This window comes from Tinamus guttatus, unplaced genomic scaffold, assembly GCF_059628265.1.
Source record: "Tinamus guttatus ecotype Peru unplaced genomic scaffold, ASM5962826v1 Tinamus_guttatus_pri_ptg000472l, whole genome shotgun sequence".
Taxonomy (NCBI): Eukaryota; Metazoa; Chordata; class Aves; order Tinamiformes; family Tinamidae; genus Tinamus; species Tinamus guttatus.
Window position 1 is genome coordinate 967085 of NW_028289006.1, and position 15094 is coordinate 982178.

Here is a 15094-nt window from a genome sequence, read left to right on the forward strand (position 1 = left end):
GATCTACATTCTTAAAAACCAGGCCCTGACTTTAGGAACCCATCTTCTAAAATACTGACCCTAAATATTGTTGGAAGGTAAAGAGCCAAATGCTTTAAATGGGATATTATCCAGTGGTGCCTATCAGAAGACAGCGTGCCTGCCTTATGCAATATTGCATTTAATCAGGACATACTTAATCTGAACAGTGCTTTATTAGAGTGTTTCCCAAGGCACTAGATTAGCATAATGGTAAGAAATAGCAGTGTCTTCCGCCTAATCAAGGCAGAAAGGTAGTGTGTGCTTTTCCCTCCCAGGACTTGGTCTGCTCGAGCTCTGTGGACGTGGCTCAGAAGGTGCTGGTGACTCTAAGATCCTTCTTGGAAAGAAATGAGGATGTCCTTGTCTGTGACCTTCTCCGGAGTCAGTTCCTGCAGATCCTGCAGCAGCTGCTGGTAGAGAGCAGCTCTGCCTCCTTACAAGGTGACCTTCCTCTATGTTTTGGGTCTTGTGAGGATTTTTCTGGGGTTGTAGGTGTTTGCAGTATGTTTGGCTCTTCTGTGCCAAACCTGCACAGTTTGGCAAGCAGTGATGGCAAGCAGAAGGGAAAAGAGCAGTTTTCAAAGGGGTGGTCATTACTAGCTAATGAGCAGTGTGAATTTAAATGTGTGGTAAACATGCACCCTATGTGGTTCTCTAAGAGGATAAAAGATAAGCGTAACCTCCTTTTTTTCTGCTCTTTGCTAGTTGTCCCTACAATGGGTTTGGTGGGACCTAGTGTGTAACTCAAGGCCAGCACAGAGTCAGGAAGGGAGCCTGACTTAGAGGGGGCTGTAGAGAGCAGAATGAGGTTGGGGAGATATTCATGGACATGTATGGAAAGGCGTATACTTGCTTCTTTCCACCTACCCTTGTCTGCAAGCCTGAAAATTCACAATTCTTGACACATTTAGAGGTAGAGCAGTTCAGAGTTTGCTGAAAAGTTGTCCGTCCTTCTCTTAGCTAACAGGAACCTGCCTCTTTTGCTGAACCTCCTTTTCCTGGTGCATCTGCGGAGCAGGGATGTGAGGGAGCTGGACAGCACAGACTTCAGGCTGCTTCACCAGGGTGAGTCTGCACCTCTGTCTTCTCTCAGGGGGCTTTGCTCTGTATTCATTAGTTGGTCCATGTGATGATTAGGGGCTGCCTCTTCACCCTTTTGGAGAATGTGTATCCTATACTACATTTATGGTTACTTTAAGGCACTTTCATAGGCAGAGTGGTGCAGAGAACCCTTGTTACCAGTTCAAGCAGAGAAACCCAAGTTTTCACCTCCTGCCTTTACATCTGTTGTCTGAAATCTCACAAGGTGGTCAAGGTTTTTGCATGGCCGTGACACCATTTTGAAGCCTCTGACAACAAGCCTGAAGGCACATTGAGGTGGCTTTCGAGGATTATTTATTCAAACTTTCAGCTCTTCAAACTATCTGCTACAACAGCTGCCGAGCCCTATAGATGTGGCTTTCCCTCCCAAACTCTCTTGCTAAACACTCTTCCTAAATGCTTGGTGCGTTCAGCCAACATGGTGAGTTTACTACTGATCTGAGGAGAATTTGTGAGACTGGAGGAACGCAGTTATCCATGCGGTTTCTCAGACTGGCCATCTATGATTTGAGATAAGCACCTGGGTGTCTGACTGGTGCAGTATTAGAGTAATAGAGTCAGGCTCTGCCTCTGCAAATAGGTAGCTTATCTCATAGTCCATATCTCCTGGAGTTATTACTGCAAAATGTAATCTATTCCCTTTAATAAACCCTTTTCTGCTTTGTATCCTGCTGTTATCATTCTCTAGTGCAGTGTAAAGTGGGCTCTGAGGCAGACTCTCTTGCTTTGTCTGGGCCATGCTCTGTTCAGGTTGTGCTACTCCCGTCTGAATTCTACCTCCGGTGACTGACTTCTTTCTTGCACTGAGGTGCTCTGCTATGCTGGTGTGTTTGTTACACATTCTTTCACTTCCAGTGAGTAATCTCTGTGGGAAATGTACGCCGAGGGACACTGACCTCCTGCAGCCATCCTTGAATTTCTTGTACTGGAGCCTTCATCAAACAACATCTAGCAGTCAACAGAGAGGTGAGGCAGGACTGTGTTGATTGCTGAGCTATTTTCAGTATGGCTCTTACCAAGCTGTAGCTTGGCCATCACAGATTGTGTTCTAACCTTCTCAGCAGGTAAGATAGATTTTCCCTCTTCAGATGCAATGTTACAGTTAACAAAGAACATTTTGTATTTGGGGCGAAGTTTTTAGGTTGTGCTTGCTTTGTTTTGTTTTGCTGCTTTCTGATGATTCAGGATTTGGCTGCTGAGAGACAGAACCACTGTATTTTTCTTGTTCATAAAACACAGCAGTTGGCCTTTGGTGCCTTGTCGAAATGTCCTTGAATTACTGTGGTTCAAAAAATTAGACAAGAGAGGCAGCTCTAAGCAACCTCACAGCTGTGTTAGCTGAGCAGTGGTCATTTTATTAGCTGGCCTAGCTGTCACTTGTGCTATGTCACATGAATACCAACACAGCTGAACAGCCTTATTCTGATGAGCTGGGGCCTTGGGGGCTGCCTTGCTGCAGCAGAGACCTGCTCAGCACTTTTCTTCTGCTTGTCAAGCTGCTTTATCCCGTGCCATCCCCGTGGCTCTCTGATGCTGTTTCTCCTTCGCAGCTGTGGCTGTGCTGCTGTCCAACGTGTCCTTGCTAGAGCTGCTGCAGAAGGTTTTGCAGCGCACCTGGTTGTGGTCCTGTCCCTCTGCGTCCACTTCCCTGTCATCTGAAGATGCCTTGCTCTGCTCTGTGTGGCTGTTGGTGGCTTCCCTCTTAGTTTATCAGCATCAGTACAATGCTGAGGTGAGAATCTCTTCTGCAGATAGATCCAGGGAATGGCTAAACCTTAAACAAAATAAAAACCAAAAACACCAACTTCCCTCACAAAAAAAAAAAAAAAAAAAAAAGGAAAGGAAAAGCTTGCATTGGGCTGGAATGAGGTCCCCTTGGTAGCTTTTTTATTATTACAGTTATTCCTTGGTGCATGTCTACAGCCAGGCTGGAGGCTAGTATGCTTCTGAAGACTGTGGCATGAATCACTGGAGAGCTATGGAGTGGGACAAAAGTCCTGGGAAGGAAAAGCCTAGGGAACCCTCTTGTTCCAAAACACTTTCCTCTTCATGACAGGACAAAATACTTTTCAAGGTGTTTCTGAAGGGAAGGCTGGCGGTGGGAAGAGCAACTCCCATGTTTTAAAATGCTTTGTTGATTCTGGAATGATCGTCAGTGGAACAGGCACAATCCAAAACTGTTACTGGCAAATCAGCCCTCAATATTAGCAGAGCTAGTGTGAATGTGGGCAGCTGTCACTGTACTCAGTGCTCTGCAGTCCAAAAAGAGAGCTGAGCTGGAGCTGTCAGCTGCTTTTGGAATTACAAGGGAGAGGGAATGGAGCACTTTCCAATGCCAACACAAGGGGATGACATTCCCTTCCAAGTATCTACTGTTGCTTTTCTCTCCTCTCCTGAAATGAGGTTAAACAGCATGGCTAGAATTCTGAGCTCTGTTCCTGAAGCTGCATCTAGCTGAGGATGTTCCTAATGAGTCAGTGCGTCTGGTCATGAATGATAAAATCCTCAGGCATCTGCACTGAAAGGCAAGGGTTGGTTTTCTAATGTCATGGGAGGATTTTTTCCAAAGGGCCAGACTAGACCAAGTCTGTACCTGTTGTTTAATGGGTGTGCATGGTTAATTCTTACAGCATTGGACTGACAGCTGTGTGAATGTGTAGGGCGACCTGCCTGTCCCTCTCTATCAGTGTTACACACAGACAATTTACCTTTTCAGTTGGCAGGTCAGGGCTGTGTCTGGGTGGTCAATCCCCAAAAGAGCTACTATCGAGTTTCATCTCTGGGAGAGACTTTCTCAGCTTGTATTGATCCTTGAAGTGCAATCATTTAATCACTTATAAGCCTGTTGTTTAGCAATACCTTATTGCTTGATGCACTATGACATGAAATCTAGAATCTGTCTTGCGCCAGAGGTGTGGAAAGAAACTACAGATGCAGGTGGCAAATGCAAGAAGTTCCAGGATGCTTCAGTGCTTTTAATTTTCAGCACTTCTAAACTTCAGCATTTCTAATCTTCTCATGAGGGGATAGGATGTAGAGTTACTTCTCTTTTTGCTGCATACTGCTCATGCTGCAGAGAGCATCCTGGAGACCCTTGCTGGCCTCTGTGGCTGTGGCTGTGGGCTGGTGCCAGGCTTTATCCTGGAGCTCGCACTTTTTAAGAGGGGAACAGTGGCTCTGAGAAGTGCGAGCTGCCTGTGTTCATCTCAGGCTAGTGGTGTTAATGAGGACTTGTCTGCCCAGAGCAAGCTTGGGCCTTAACTATGTTGTTGCTGGTGGCATTAGCAGGAGCCAGGAGCTGCTTGGGGCTGTGGACAAGCTTGGGACATGGGTTGGACGCTTAATAAGGACTTTGTCTTGACAATGCTTAGATAAACGACCACTGTTATCTATGCTGCTCTCGTGTGCTCTGCTCTGCTGTCGAGCATTTCTCTTTGGAAGGCAATTTGAAGGAATAAGCACAGTGATCCTTGTGCCTGCCCTCCCATGCCAACTCTGTGCCCTGCTGCAGAGCAAGTTCAGCCCCTCCTAGGGCTCTCTGAAACTTTATGCTGTTCCTTGCTGAATGTCTGCTCCATGAAGGAAACACTGTGTACTGCAGAATCTCCTCCTGAGTCTTTCCTGTTTCCCCTAGTCCGAGTCCCAGCCTCCTGTCTCCCTTGCCCACACCTTGTCCTCGCCTGTAAAGCAGTTCCTGGCCCGGGGCTCTCTGCAGGCCTCCCAGCTGGAGCAGCCAGGACCAGCTGTTTGTTGTCACTGTTCCTGTTTGGCTGCACAGCTAATGGGTCTTGCTGACGGGCCTGAAATGGTCGAGGTCAAGCAGTCTCTGGTACTGGCTGTCCTAGCGTTCCCTGTGCTCAGCAGCCTGGCAGCCGCATGCCAGAGAGCAGGCAGTGAGCGAGGTGGCCTGGTGGGCTGTCACCGTGGGTTGCAAGGTGTGCAGGGCTGGCAGGTGGTAATGAGTGAAGCAAGAGGCCCCAGTTTCGTGACTTTCCTTTCTGGGTTAGAGTCCTGAAGCCTTGTTGCTGTGCCCTTTTTTTTTTTTTTCTCCAGAATATCATCATGGGATAGTGTCTAAAGACTGGAATTACCAGGTCAGATCAGCACCATTTTTTTTTTCTTGTATTTCCTCTAGGTTCACCAGACGCTCTCCCTAGACCTTACAGATGTCCTGAATGCAATCATCTTCAGGAAGAAGAAGCCCATCCTGCTGCTAGGTACTTGGTGTCTGTTGTAGGATGTGACTTGAAGCAGGTTAGCACCAGGTTAAAGGAGACAGAAGCCTCTTTAAGGGCAAAGTGAACGTGGGACAGGGCTGTGTAGGTGATGGTGAGAATCTGGAAGCTTTGGTACATTTGGCTTAGGGAGTACATGTTTGGTGGTAAAGAAAAGCAAAAGAGATTTAAAAAAAGAAGGAAAAAAGGGTGGATAAATGGATACATTCATAATTCATCTTGGAGGTGGGCAGTGACATGCGGAGCTGAGCATGAAATAGGTCTCAGCATCTGAGAGTGGGAGGTGAGCAAGGGTACTTCTTGCCATTCCTACCTGCATCTGTTAGCAACTGCTGTGCCTCTCCAGTGGGCTGTTAAGCTTGAATTTTGTCTCCTCACATCTTCTACATCCTGACATTGACATCAACCCAAAGAACAGGGGAGAGGAAAACACTGCTATCTACTAATGAGTGGCTCTCTGTCTAGTAAGCATCCTGCAGGTCCTGAGAGCTGTCTTGCGACAGAACTTCTCCTCTCTGCTGGTGACTGTCATCCAACCCACAGCCCAGGGTGTGAGGGAACTGCAGCTGACATCTCTGGAGGATTCTGCCCTGCACCCCCTTGCTTCATGGCAGGTCTTATCCCTTGTTGTCAGTCTGCAGAACCTCCTGGTGCATGTCTATTTGCAGGTATATAAAATACTGCTTTGGAAACACACTAGTGCTGTCATGGTTCAAACACTTGTATTGACCTGAGATGATGCCACCCTGCAAGAGCACCCAAGAGTCTGCCTTTGTTTTTTTTTCTTCCCTCTCCCCATTTTTTCCGCCACTTAACGGGGGTGGATGAGGAGGGGAAATGCTCTTTCTGCAGTGTATGCAGCACAGTGCAGTAAGAAGGCAAATCAAGCTATGTGGTTCTCCCTGCTGCTGAACTAGGCAGCTTAAATTCTGTGTGTAACCACAATCTGTTATCCCACCTCCTGTACTCCTCTGGGCCCCTACACCCTAGGGACAGAGGTGTCAAGCTCCTTCCCCACAACCCCAGCAAGCTGCTTTGGGGAATAGTTCATCAGTTCCCATTTAACTGCCTTGAGTGACAGTGGCTTCCTAGATTTTTTTGAAGACTGTTGCTTACTTTTATAGCCAGAATAAATCCTGCTCTTATCTGACTCTTTGACATGATAGGTCATTTACAGCACATTGCATCTCATGAAGGAGATGAAGGGTGTTACTGTCCTGTGCTGCATGCTCTTCAGAATCTGCTATTTTCTGAATTTTATTCTTGCAATAGCTGTTGCCTGTGTTTTTGTTTTGTTTTGTTTATACTCTGGGTATTCCAGAAAGACTTGCTGCTCTCTCAAGCTGTGGTTGCCTGTCTGGAAACCTTACTGGAGTACCTGTATGTGAAGAACCAGGATGTTGGTAAAGCCTTTCTTAGCCCTCCTTTTTCTTTAGGCTCTCTCCTATAGTAATTTTGAGCTCTTTGATCTCCGTCCTGTAGAGCCCTGGAGCAGATGCTTAATGAGTTATCCCCAATGTGAAAAATGATTTGTATGCCTACAGTTAATCATGTACCCTGGGGACTCCCTTGAAGGAGTGAGCCCTCACTTTGGCTTGAGATACCAGTATGCTTTCCAGAACAAAGAGAAAGACTCTACCACCCTCCACTGTGATCTGTTAAGAGTGAAAGATTTAAGAAATGATAGGGAGGGAGGAAAACATTGCTTCTTACTTCCACATCCATCGTAGCAAGTCTTTATAAAGGCAGAGGAGGGAAGACTTGCTTAGGCAGCCTGAGGGAAGGGAAGCTGGAAATTTTAGATTTCCAGGGGCAAATGCAGACCTTGGTTTCAAGTGTCTGTGTCAGACACATTAGCAGTATAACATCATATGACAGTGTCATACAGACAGGCTGAAAGAGTAGAGCCTCTCATTCACTGTCAGCCTCTTGCCACAAAGTTCAGGTGTTGGCTCTGATCTCAGCATGGAAAGAGAATTCTCTGTACTCTGACCTGTTCAAATCAGTCACGTAAACATTAGGAGAGAAGGGGATGGAGTGAATGAACACCAGACAAAAGGGACATTCTTGGGAGAGAGGAAGTTGCTGAATGAAAATGAAATACTGCAGGTGAATGACAGCCAGTAGCTGTAGGGAGCCTGTTAAAAGGCCTTGCTAAAAGAAAGAAAGAAAAAGAAAAAAAGTGGCAGTCTATGGGGAGGCTCCAGTGATTTAGGATGAAGCTGAAAAAAATGCATTTGGCAAGAGCTAAACCCTTCACTTTGACTGCCTAAATTCTTGCTGTGATGGAGAAGGTAACAACAGCAGTAAACAAAAGTCTTTTTTTATTCTGAGTGACACGAGGATCATAGCTTTATTTTCCCGAAAGAAATAACTGAATTGCAAAGAGTGCGGCCTGGCCTCTGCCAGTAGAAGCGTCCTCATTTGAGCCTCTTTAAAAGCCTTTGTTGGCCTAGAGATTTTTTCCACATATGCAGAGCAGGCTCAGCACACAGTGCTGGCACCTTCTCATTTCCACCAGGTTAAAAATACCTCTCAAACACTTTTACATGATTTGTTAGTGCTACTTTCCTTAGAGGAGATTGTCCTAAAGGCAACAGGGTGGTTATGTGTTTGCCAGCGCAATAGTGACCTTTCCAAAACAAAGGCCTCAAATCCAGTGGTGGGTTCCTGTGATATAACAAGTTCTCTCATACCAGTTCATCTGCTGTAATAGTCCATCACAAGTTCTTAACCTGCAGTAAATACAAGGTGATACAATTTAACTTAGTATGTAGTCAGAGATTTCATGCTGTCACACCCGGGGACCTTGAGCCTCAGTTCTTTATATTATCCATCCTTCTTACTACCTTTTCTCTACTGATTGCTGTGATCAGCCTGGCTGGTGCCCATGGCGAGCCCTCTAATGCAGATCCCCTCTCACATACAGGGCTTTCTTCCTTCCCCAAAGAATAGTTAGTCTGCAAAATTGAAACCCCTAGTCAGGAAACACATCCTCATATTGAAAACAGGGTAATTTTGTTTTGTTTTGTTTCTTTAACCCTGGGCTAAAGATAAACCTTTACTCTTTTACGATGCACATTCCAGAAGGTTACTCTTCCTCTTAATGCATAGTATGGACAGAATATATTTTCTGCTTTAAAAAGCTATGAAGTTTTTGTCCTCATAGCTGAACTCTTGCTCTGATTGTGATAGATTTAAAGGCTAATAAGAGCATGGCAAAATACCTCATTGGTGTTTTACAGCTTGGGGTCTAGGAAAGAAAAACAGCGGTCAGTATGGAAGACTGTCTTTATCTGGGCCCAGTCTATCTCCTGGCAGGTTTTAAAGCTCTTTCTGATTGGCTTCTCCTTCTTTCCCAGCGCTACATGTTGCCTCACAGCCCTGGCACCGGTTCCTGCTCTTCACTCTACTCAGTGGGGGACGGAAGTCCTTTCTACAGCCAGAAATTCTCAGGCTCATGGCTTTGGTGAGCAGGGCAGGGATAGGCTGTTCCCCGCTTCAGCATGCTACTGTGGTGCATGTGGGCTCTAAGGGAGCACATCCTGTTCTTCTGGGGCTTGTAGCATTTTTTCCCGCCATCTAGCACCCCTGGGGAGGAGAGGGGAAGGTTACTGAGAATGGCCACCACTGTTGCCGAGCTGGGAGCATGCTGAGGTTCTCTGAAGAACAGAGCTCTTCTTGGCACCACAGCTTCTGTCCCACTCTCTGACCTTACAGACCTGGCATTTCAGGTCAGGGAATTACCACAACCTACTGCCTAGCTGTGTATGGGGAGGCCCAGCAGCAAGAGAGGGATTGTGGTCCTGCCCAGCAGCTATAACCAAGATAAAGCTCTCGTGACAGTGGATAAAAGGAAGGGGTTATTTAAATGCACCTTCTCCTTCCAAATACATGACAGGTCTGTGAGCCTCTGTTACCACTATTTCACTTTTACATTTAGTTTAGTTCCTTCCTGACCTAAAACAAAGTAAGTTTAGGTGTAAGTCAGCACAATCTTAATATGGGCATTTGCCCCAGTTCTATTAGAAGTGGTGCCTGTGGTTTGGGTGCTGCAGACCTCTTCACAAAGAAGTGGTCTTTCCAGGAGATAAGTCACTTTTGGAATCTGTAAGCTATTCACTATTTATTGCCTATCTTTTGTCTTTTGTTCAAGTTTGTGAGATACCAGAACAACAATATTATTTCTCAAAGAGAAATAAGCCAGATTCTCCAGGAAGCAGCGGAAGCCAAGTTATCAGAGCTGCCTGAGGCCACATGTCGTGCTCTCCACCTCTTTCTTCGTCAGGTAAGAATGCAGTGGCTGTCTCAGAAAATAAGAACAAAGTTTCCTAGAGGATTGAATCTGCCTTTGTTGGGGAGCCATAAACTTCCTTTAAGGAGGTGATGGGGAATCCTGCAGCTGCTGGCTTGGCCTCCTGCCATGAGAGACGTATGGTGGAATGGGAAAGTGAGCAGCTGCCTAGATTGTGACATGAATGTTGTCATGGGCCCCTTGATTTTCCCCAGAGCAGTTTGAAGGTTTCATTGCGGTCTGTGGAAATGAGGGAGGGAGGTGTGAAGGAACAAACCCAATAGTTTGCTGATGGTTTGGAAATTATTCTTTCTTCTAATGGTTCAGATTCAGAGCACTTGTCAACAGATGGAGCCAGTGCAGGCAGGGACAGTTCAGACCTTGATGGAGAGCCTGGGACGGATGAGGATGCCTGCAAAATATCAGGACATTGTGTATCCTTTTGCTGGGCCAATGCCTTTGATATTTGATACTAGAGTAGTATGTGTAGCAGGTAGAAATTAACCTCATTTTCTGCTTCTCCAGTTCTTCTCCCTTTCCTTTCCCTTTCCCTGCTTCTCCCCACTTTCCAGCTCAAATTGAACAAAAATGTGAGCAAAACACTCTTAGTGCTTTCTGCAGCTAATTTGGGGATAAAAGGTTTACTGATGTTCTCTGTGCTGGGCTTGTATTCATCTATATGACAGGACTGGTTTAATGAAAGGGGCACAGGCCTGGGAGCTGCTGCCTTCAAAGCAGTAATGATTCCAATATTGATTTCCCTGGAGGATGAGCAATCACTTAACCTCGGTGTGTGTGCTAACTAGCATTGATATGTCTCTGCGGCTGTGCAAACCCAACGATGACTTGAACACTTTGGAAGCATGGGGAAGCAGTAAGCATTTGCGTGGGGTTACCAGCTTTTATGCTGTTTGAGTGTCCTGCCCCTCTCCATGGACAGGAGGGATGTGCCATGCAGAGATTGCTTTTGGAGAAGGAGGGAGCCTGCTCTGGGTACCATGTGAACTAATTTGCTTATTTCTAAACCATTCTGCTCTTGCCTTACCTCAGCAGGGTGCTAGTCATGCACTGGCCCCGGCAATGGTTTCCTGAAGGGGTGGGGAGGTGGGGACTTTCCCTCTCCTACCGCTGATGTGCTCATCATAAGCCATGTGCTGAACTGGTGTGTGAGGTTTCTGTTACCTGCCAGAAATGCTTGTGCTCAGGCTTATCCACTGTGGGATACCACCACTCCACGAAGGGAAGCTCAGCGGTATCTCAGAGGGGGAGTTCTCCACACTGAATTGTTCTTCCCAACTCCATGGAGTTCTTCTCCACTGCCTGTATGGGGGTGAAGGAGGGTGCACAGCAAGTCATGTTACACTGCTAACGTGGCTCCTTACTTTCCTGGCTTTTCCAGATTTGAAGCCTCCTTCAAATCTGATTTATTAGAGAGGGTTTTAGATGCACTCCAGGTGCATGCAGTTGGCCAGTGGTGGCTGGCTGAATAGGAGGGTCACAAGCACAGAAAACAAAATACTGTGGTCAAAAGCAAGGTTTAAGATCAGCTTTGTTCAGAAAAGCAAAACAAAACAAACAAAAACCCCACCCAGCCTCAAACACACAAGTGTTACTGCATGCTTTCATGGGGTTTGCATGGTCTCAGGGAGGGGAATTTTAGTGATGAGTATCCGCTTTCAGCAGTGTGTCAAAAATGGGAATTCCAGTTGCATGCTGCAGTTTCAGCCGTGCCCTTCCTTTTGGTTTCCACTCATGGTGCCACCAACAGATGCCTGGGAAGCGTGGCAGTGTCCCTGTCACACATCGGAGACTGAAAGGAGGAGACGACACGGTCAGTAAACGCAGCAGAGGAACAAGAGAAGAATAAACAGGAAACCCCATACTGCCTGTTATTCCCAGTGACTTGAAGAGAGAAGACGGACAAAGGAAGTCAGTTGTAGCTCATTTGGAGAAAAATGGTTTGTTGAAAATGATACACGAAGGCTGGTTATTGATGTGACTGGTTATTGATGTGACTGCTCGTGACTGTCGCTGTGTGGGAAGAGGCCTTTCCTGTGAGGCTGCAGGGCTGTTGGGGGATGCCTGGGGAAGCAGCTGCCTGGCTTGTCCCACTGAGGAGAGCAGAGCCCATGTCTCGCAGGGGAGCGGCGAGCGGAGCTTTCCTATTTCACGAGCACTCCTCTTGGATGCAGTTCCAGGCCCTTTTACTGCCTGTTCCCTCCCAAGCCTCTGAGAGTGTCTTTCCCACTGGGGCTTTTCACTGAAGAGCCTCCCCCAGCGCTTCCCTGGCGCCCTTTGTGGGGACCCAGTCCCTAGTTAGGAGGCAGCGAGCAGCCAGCCGGCACTCTCTGAACCTACCCCTTGGGGGCAGGATGCGACCTGCGACAAGAAAGCCGAGGGTTTCTTTCGCTTCCGCAGCCCCTGCGGCCAGCGAGGGCTCCGAGGAGCTCCTCTTCCCCAGCTGCCCGCCTCGCGCGCCGCCCGGCCCTGCACCGGGCTCTGAGCGCGGCGCCGCAGCCGAGCGGGGCAGAGCGAAGTAGGGCGAGGGAGCGGGCCCGGGCAAAGCCCCGGGCCGGGCCGGGCCGGCGCCCCCGGGGCCCCTTTTCGGGCCGCGAAGGGGAGGCTCCTCCCGCAGCCCGGGGGGCCCAGGAAGTGACACGGCGGGGCGGGGCGGCGGCAGCAGCATGGCAGCGGCAGCGGCAGCGCGGCGGCCGTGAGCGAGCGCCGGCCCCGGCCCCGGCCCGCAGGTGAGGGGCGAGCGGGGGCGCCCGCGGCGGAGCGCGGCCGGACCCGCAGCACCGGGCGCCCCGGGGGGCGGCCCCCTCGTAGCCGCGGTTCCCCTCTGGCGCGGGCCGGGATAGATCGTCCCTCGGAAACGCTCCAGGGGAGAGAAGTTTCTCCACTTTTTCTTTTCTTTCTTTAATTGATTTATTCCACCCCTACCCCCGCCACGTTGCTTTTTTAGGAAAGGCTCCCCAGGCGGGCACGGAGCCCCGCTCTCTTCCCGCCTTCCCCTCGCCCACAGCCGTTATTGCCCCAGGAGCCAAGTGCCGGGTGCCGGTTGCAGGGAGGGCAGATTATCCCGCCGCAGGGCACCGCAGCGACATGGCATCCTCCCCCTCCGGGAGCTTCCTGCCTCCACATCGCGCTACCCCGGCGGTGCGGAGGGCAGCCTGGGCATGGGCAGCAGCTGTGCCCTGGAGCGGGCGCGTGACCCCTGCGCGGCGCCCGCCGCTGCCTCGCGCTCGTGGCTGCGCCGCGGTGAGCAGCGCGCTGCCCTTCCCGCCAGCAGAGCCGTGCCTCGCGCCTCGGCTGCGGAGCGGGTGCCCCTCATCTCGGCTGCGCTTACACCATTGCTCTGTGCACCAGCGTGAGCCTGCGGCGGGACACGGGCCCCATGAGGGTACGTTAGGCTGGCCCAAGGCTCACGCAAACGGCAGCAGCTCCGTGAGCTCTGCCCAGCTGGAACCCCTGCCATCCACCATCTCCCATCTCGGCAGTTAAGGAACTTTTGGGGTAAGCTGATGGCAGCAGCCATTGTGGGGTTCCTGGAAGGTCGTACCTGATTAGTCTCCGCTGGCAATGCCTTGTAGGAAGAAGCCCGAGTAGCCCATTTTGCATGTCCACCCCATTTCGCTGGGCTGCGACGAGGGGTTGTGTCTTACCCGCTTCGCAGAGGAGGCCTTTGGGGATGGGGCCGTGGGATGTCTTTCATATGTTGTTTGGTCCTAGGTAGCCCGCGTGCTCCAGGGACGAGTTGGTGGGTGGTTTTCCCCTGGTGTTTCCATGCCCAGGGAGCCGTGGGAAAGGAGAGTCCTGTGAAACTCCCCTGGAGTGAAGCGTGGCGCCGGGCCTTGCCTTGCTGCGTGAAGAAACACAGGGGTGCTCAGTTCCGAAGGTGAGGGGGCTGTGGAGTTTGCAGGGGGTTTTCTTGCTCTTCTCTCCTGAGCCCTAGCCTGCAGTTTATGGGGCTCCTGCAGGAGAATTTATAAAGTCATTAAAAACCACTTTAATGGAAAATGCTAACCATCTATAATACAGCATCTGTTGTCGTGTCGTTGGAAAAACACGTCTAAATTAAGAGAGGCAGAGACAGCGAGCCAGACTGGTGGGTTTTCCGCTGAAGCTACCAGCTGGCCAGGGCTGCCAGGGACTATTAGTGGAAACTCCTTCCCATCTGTGGCATCAGGACAGGCCTTGGCTTCCCTGGCTGCTCCCTGCGCGCCAAGCGAAGCTCGCTCAGCAAGGAGGGCCAGGGAGGGAGAAGAGGAGCAGCTCTGTGGCTCTTCTGTCTCATTTCTGCCCTAAGAGGGTGTGGAGATGCAAGGGAGGATTTTCAGGAAAAAAGTATGGAGGAAAAGCTGCAAGAAGCCCTTGCTTCCCTGCGCTCCATCAACGCAGCAGAGGGGGGGGAATGTCCTCTGCTATTAAATCGGGATGAAGCGGGCAGTAGCATTGATATGAGCAGTGGGGATGGTATGAGATGCAAAGGCGGTGGGACTGCAGGATGTATATATTCAAGTTCCCTTCTTCTGACCTTGTCTCATGTTGCGTTTTACAGGTCTCCTGCAGGAGAATTTATAAAGTTGTTAAAGACACTTTATTGGGAAAGGCTAGCCATCTATTACACAGCATCTGTTGTTGTTCCTTTGGAAAAGTGTGTTGAATTAGGGGGGCCAGGCACACAGAGCCACACTGGTGGCTTTTCTGCAGAAGCAACCAGCTGGCCAGGGCTGCAGGCCTCTGCTCAAACACCAGAGCTGTTCACAGCTGCATTGAGACACTCAGGCTTTGCAGACATTCAAAGCCAAAAGAGCAGGCTCCCAGAAAGCTCTCTGTATGCTCCTCATCCGCGTGCAGGTTTGCATTTTCCCTGTAGAGTGGTCTCTGCGGTGCACGCGTGGATCGTAGGCTTTCCGTCTTTGCAGGAGCCGAGCAGAGCCCAGGGGCGCTCCCTGCTTTCCTGGAGCCACGCGGGCTCGCGTGGCCGTGGCTCAGCTGGAGCTGTGCGGCTTGGCAGCGCTCCAGCGTGGCTGGCAGCGCGTCGCCCACGCTGCTGGGTGCAGCGACCTGCTCCGGGCCATGTTCCGCTTCTGCCGAGAGCGGCGCTTTGCCCACCGCTGCGCTGAGCTCGCGGCTCGCTCTTCGCCTCCTCGCCGCGGGCAGCACCTTCTAGCCCCGTTGGAGAGTGCCGAGTAGCAGCACATCGGCCCCCGAGGTATTTCTGGCTCTGTGGAGAGGACGCAGGAGCCCTTGGCTCCAGCGCCAGCGGTGCCGGCAACCCTGCGGGCAGCGCCACAGAGCCGGCAGCAGCTCTGCCCTTTGGTAGCCAGTTCAGTTGGCTGGTCAGGCTGGTCTGGAGGCCTCCAGCTGCCTCCGAGCTCTGTCCCCAGTTCTCCCCCAGGCACAGCATCTCACCAGTCTGGTCCCTATTGCCACGCTC

General features: G+C 50.1%; 1 protein-coding gene across 2 annotated transcripts in view; it reads left to right on the forward strand.

Annotated features, from left to right (window-relative positions):
• The window catches only part of LOC104577064 (coiled-coil domain-containing protein 134), a 44666-nt gene that overhangs the window by 23392 nt on the left and 6180 nt on the right, over window positions 1-15094 (forward strand). The window contains exons 21-31 of one of the 2 annotated variants that reach the window (XM_088532822.1): window positions 297-462; window positions 982-1086; window positions 1978-2088; window positions 2673-2854; window positions 5258-5339; window positions 5823-6025; window positions 6679-6760; window positions 8720-8826; window positions 9514-9645; window positions 9979-10085; window positions 11420-11560. In XM_088532822.1, coding sequence (XP_088388948.1) covers window positions 297-462; window positions 982-1086; window positions 1978-2088; window positions 2673-2854; window positions 5258-5339; window positions 5823-6025; window positions 6679-6760; window positions 8720-8826; window positions 9514-9645; window positions 9979-10085; window positions 11420-11465 — 1323 coding nt within the window. In that variant the 3' untranslated portion in view covers window positions 11466-11560. Of the gene's footprint in view, window positions 1-296; window positions 463-981; window positions 1087-1977; window positions 2089-2672; window positions 2855-5257; window positions 5340-5822; window positions 6026-6678; window positions 6761-8719; window positions 8827-9513; window positions 9646-9978; window positions 10086-11419; window positions 11561-15094 lie in introns of those variants that run through there. The other variant, XM_088532821.1, reaches the window with a different exon arrangement.